The 3,841-nt window shown below is 38.6% G+C and overlaps 1 protein-coding gene across 1 annotated transcript in view; it reads left to right on the top strand.

The window, feature by feature from the left end:
• Positions 1 to 214: 214 nt before the first annotated feature.
• LOC135199873 (nematocyst expressed protein 3-like) overlaps positions 215 to 3,841 on the top strand; it is a 4,920-nt gene continuing 1,293 nt past the window's right edge. Inside the window, exons 1-4 of the mRNA XM_064228008.1 lie at positions 215 to 277; positions 1,420 to 1,611; positions 3,012 to 3,205; positions 3,595 to 3,841. The exon at positions 3,595 to 3,841 is cut by the window's right edge and continues 1,293 nt beyond it. Coding sequence (XP_064084078.1) covers positions 275 to 277; positions 1,420 to 1,611; positions 3,012 to 3,205; positions 3,595 to 3,718 — 513 coding nt within the window. The 5' untranslated portion in view covers positions 215 to 274 and the 3' untranslated portion in view covers positions 3,719 to 3,841. The remainder of the gene's footprint in view (positions 278 to 1,419; positions 1,612 to 3,011; positions 3,206 to 3,594) is intronic.

The raw sequence follows: 3,841 nt of genomic DNA on the forward strand, positions 1-3,841 counted from the left end.
TTTCCACTCCACGGAAAACCAATCAGGTCAGAGGTCACACCGCCTGACATATAAGCGAAAAGATCAATAAACATTCGGTTTCATTGTTATCGGCGAAAGGTGCGGCTCGGATCGATGCGCATTTTCGAATACAATACAGCGGACACAAAAAAAAACTTCGCCAAGGTCCAAATTCGGTGGCGTTATATATATATAAAAGGAAGGGGTGTCCTCTCCCTTTGGGCAGAGAAGTGACTTCTGAGGAGGTCCAACATACGTAGACTCGCGGCTGAAGATGGTAAGCGCAAGTTTTATTTCGGGCGAAAACGCAAAGCATTACTACTCTTAATATATTTCTCCTTTTATATTTAAATCATTTACTTACATTTGTATCCATTTGTGAATTCATTCTCTTTGCATTCCAATACATTTTTATCTGTTTATTAATTTGCCAATGTCTCTTACTTTTTATTGAACATCATAATGTCATATGGAAGCTTAAAGAATTTCAAGTCAGTGGCCCCTTTGGTGGGCTTGTTCCATACGAACATGGTTCATCACCTGAATAATAATAATAATAATAATAATAATAATAATAATAATAATAATAATAATAATAATAATAATAATAATAATAATAATAATATCTCAGACAAATAATCATTATAAAGTTTCATAGTAAGATCTGATCACGGGGTCAACAGTGCTAAAAAAATTCAAATTAGGGTTAATTATATGTCTCTCTCCTCATGAGAACCTCTTGCACCTGGAACTTCCAGAAGTTCGAAGATGCAATGCATTACAAACCCAGATACTATTCTCCTTGCATTTTAATATTTTTCTCAAATTTTTGTTATTTATTTAATAATTTATCAAACTTCCTTTTTCTCTTTTCAATGTGTGATCTCTTCTTTCTGTATTTCCCTTTACCTGCTCTTATTTCTGTCTAATGAACACCATATTATTCTTTGAATGTTTGAATTTCAAGTGAGTGGCCCCTCTGGTGGGCTTGTTCCTTATGAATAGGGTTCATCTTCTGATTTTTATTAATATTATTGGTATAATCATTCATATTATTATTGTTATTCAAAAGCTGAACCCTGTTCATAGGAACAAGCCCACCACAAGAGTCACTGACTTGAAATTCTTTTAAGCTTCCAGAGAATATGAGGTTGTGCATTAGAAAGTGAGCTAAGTTAAAGGGGAAATAGAGAAAAAGGAGATTATTTATCAGGAAAACACAAAAATATACAAATCAATAAATAAATTAAAAAAAAAATGTAAGTAAACTATTAAAAAGCAAGTTGAATTGCATCAAGGTAGTACTACTGCCCTACATCTTCGCACGAACTTCTGAAGTTCCAATTGATTTATATAATGTAATGATGTGAATCATCTAGAGAGAAGGATCCCAAAGTCTAATCCGATTCCCTGCCGCAGGATAAAATCCTTTTGGTGTCCGTTCTCGTCCTCCTGTCCCTGGACAACGACTTCGCCTTGGGCGGCCCGTTGCCCCAGGTGACGGGGACACCTTTGGTTGCTGCCCCAGGGCCAGCCGCTCCCCCAGCTACCTTTTTCACACCTGAGGTTTCTTTGGCCATGCAGCAGTTCATGCAGGAGTATAATAAGCAGGTAAGCTCTAGAGGAGACCTTCTTTTAAAATGATAAGCAGGTACCATCTATTATGATAAGCAGGTAAGCTCTAGAGGAGACCTTCTTTTAATATGATAAGCAGGTACTATTTATTATAACAAGTAGGTAAGCTCTAGAGGAGACCTTCTTTTAATATGATAAGCAGGTAAGCCCTGATAATAAGCAGGTAAGCCCTGGAGAAGACCTTTTAATATGATAAGCAGGTACCATTTGTGATAATAAGCAGGTAAGCCCTGAAGAAAACCTTCTTTTAATATGATAAGCAGGTATACCATTTATTATAATAAGCAGGTAAGCTCTAAAGAAGTCCTTCCTTTAATATGATAAGCAGCACCATTTATTATAATAAGCTTTGGAGAAGACCTACTTTTAATATAAGCAGGTACCATTTTCTATAATAAGCAGGTAAGCTCTAAAGAAGACCTCTTAATATAATAAGCAGGTAAGCTCTAGAGAAGACTTTCTTTTAATATAGTAAGCAGGTAAGCTCTAGAGAAGACTTCTTAATGTAATAAGCAGGTAAGCTCTAGAGAAGACCTCTTAATATAGGAAGCAGGTAAGCTCTAAAGAAGACTTTCTTTTAATATAGTAAGCAGGTAAGCTCTAGAGAAGACCTCTTAATGTAATAAGCAGGTAAGCTCTAGAGAAGACCTCTTAATGTAATAAGCAGGTAAGCTCTAGAGAAGACTTCTTAATGTAATAAGCAGGTAAGCTCTAGAGAAGACCTCTTAATATAGTAAGCAGGCAAGCTCTAGAGAAGACCTTCTTTTAATATAATAAGCAGGTAAGCTCTAGAGAAGACCTTCTTTTAATATAGCAAGCAGGTAAGCTCTAGAGAAGACTTCTAAATATATGAAGCAGGTAAGCCCTAGAGAAGACCTTCTTTGAAGTAGAAAAAGTATTATCCTGATGAATTCCTTGAATAGGTTTGATTTCTCGAGACGAGTAAAATCACTATAAAAAAAAGTGTGAAATTTTCCCATTGCGAATTTCTTTTTTATTTAACAAAAATTTCTCAGAAAGGTGAAAAAAAATATAAACAAGAGTACCAACAGAAACGAGCAATCAATGCAATGTGTTGATATACATTCAACCAGGTGCGTTTTATACCCAGAGCCTCAAAAAATTTTAATGTACAAGTTCGTTTGTACCCGAGCAAATGCATTTAGAGCCTAGGGTTCTATATGTAATAAAAATACGACCTCCTCTAGACGGGGGAGGACCAGAATTCGCTTGATGAATAAGGCACTGTGCCAGGGCACTAGTGCAGAAAGGGCCTATGGCTCCTCCAATGTTTCTGGAATCCTCGGCGTCTTCTATCTTTCCTCCTTCGAATTGATGACTTGAAAAGTGAAGGTAAACTTCTGCCACCATTCCAGGCTCTGATATCAGCGAGCTTCCCCGACGACCCGGTTCCAGGACAACCGCTGGATGCCACAGCGCCCCAGCTAGCGCTGTTCCCAACGCCGCCTCCTCCCGCACCCGCGCCTGCACCTGCGCCAGCAGTAGCTTCAGCTGCTGCATCAGCTTCCAGCGTCCAAGCGAGTTTCACAGCTCTGAGTGGCGCCGCTAGGTAAGTGATTTTTGCGGGAACGTCATTAGTCGGTTGGTTTATTCTAAATCCTTAGGTTTTTCCATTATTTCACATGATTTGTTATTATTTTCTTGTTTTCATTATTAATTTTATTCACTACTTCAATTTTAATCATTTTCATCACATTTTTTACGAAAGTGCAGAGATGAAAGCCGAATGGATACCAAGGAGAGAGAGAGAGAGAGAGAGAGAGAGAGAAGAGAGAGAGAGAGAGAGAGAGATTCAGTTTATCGCTTTTTATGACTTATTCTTTTCTTAAAGAGAGAGAGAGAGAGAGAGAGAGAGAGAGAGAGAGAGAGAGAGAGAGAATATTACATACACAAGATCCGTGACGATTATCCAAAGTCGTTTCCTTATCACCCAAACAGCGCCACGGCTGCAGCATCGGCACCAGCGCCCTCCTACACCATTCCGGAGGCGTATGCCCAGTACTACGCCCTTCTGGCACCACCCCCACCACCTCCCCCTGCAGCGGCGCCCTTCGTCGGGTAGTTCCTCGAGGCCCTGGGACAAGACTTGTCAGGATGAAGCGGTTTCACTTGGGACTCATATAACATGAAGTGACCGACCTACATTATTATTATTATTATTTTCATTATATTATTATTATTATTA

The sequence above is a fragment of the Macrobrachium nipponense genome, chromosome 26, assembly GCF_015104395.2.
Source record: "Macrobrachium nipponense isolate FS-2020 chromosome 26, ASM1510439v2, whole genome shotgun sequence".
NCBI lineage: Eukaryota > Metazoa > Arthropoda > Malacostraca > Decapoda > Palaemonidae > Macrobrachium > Macrobrachium nipponense.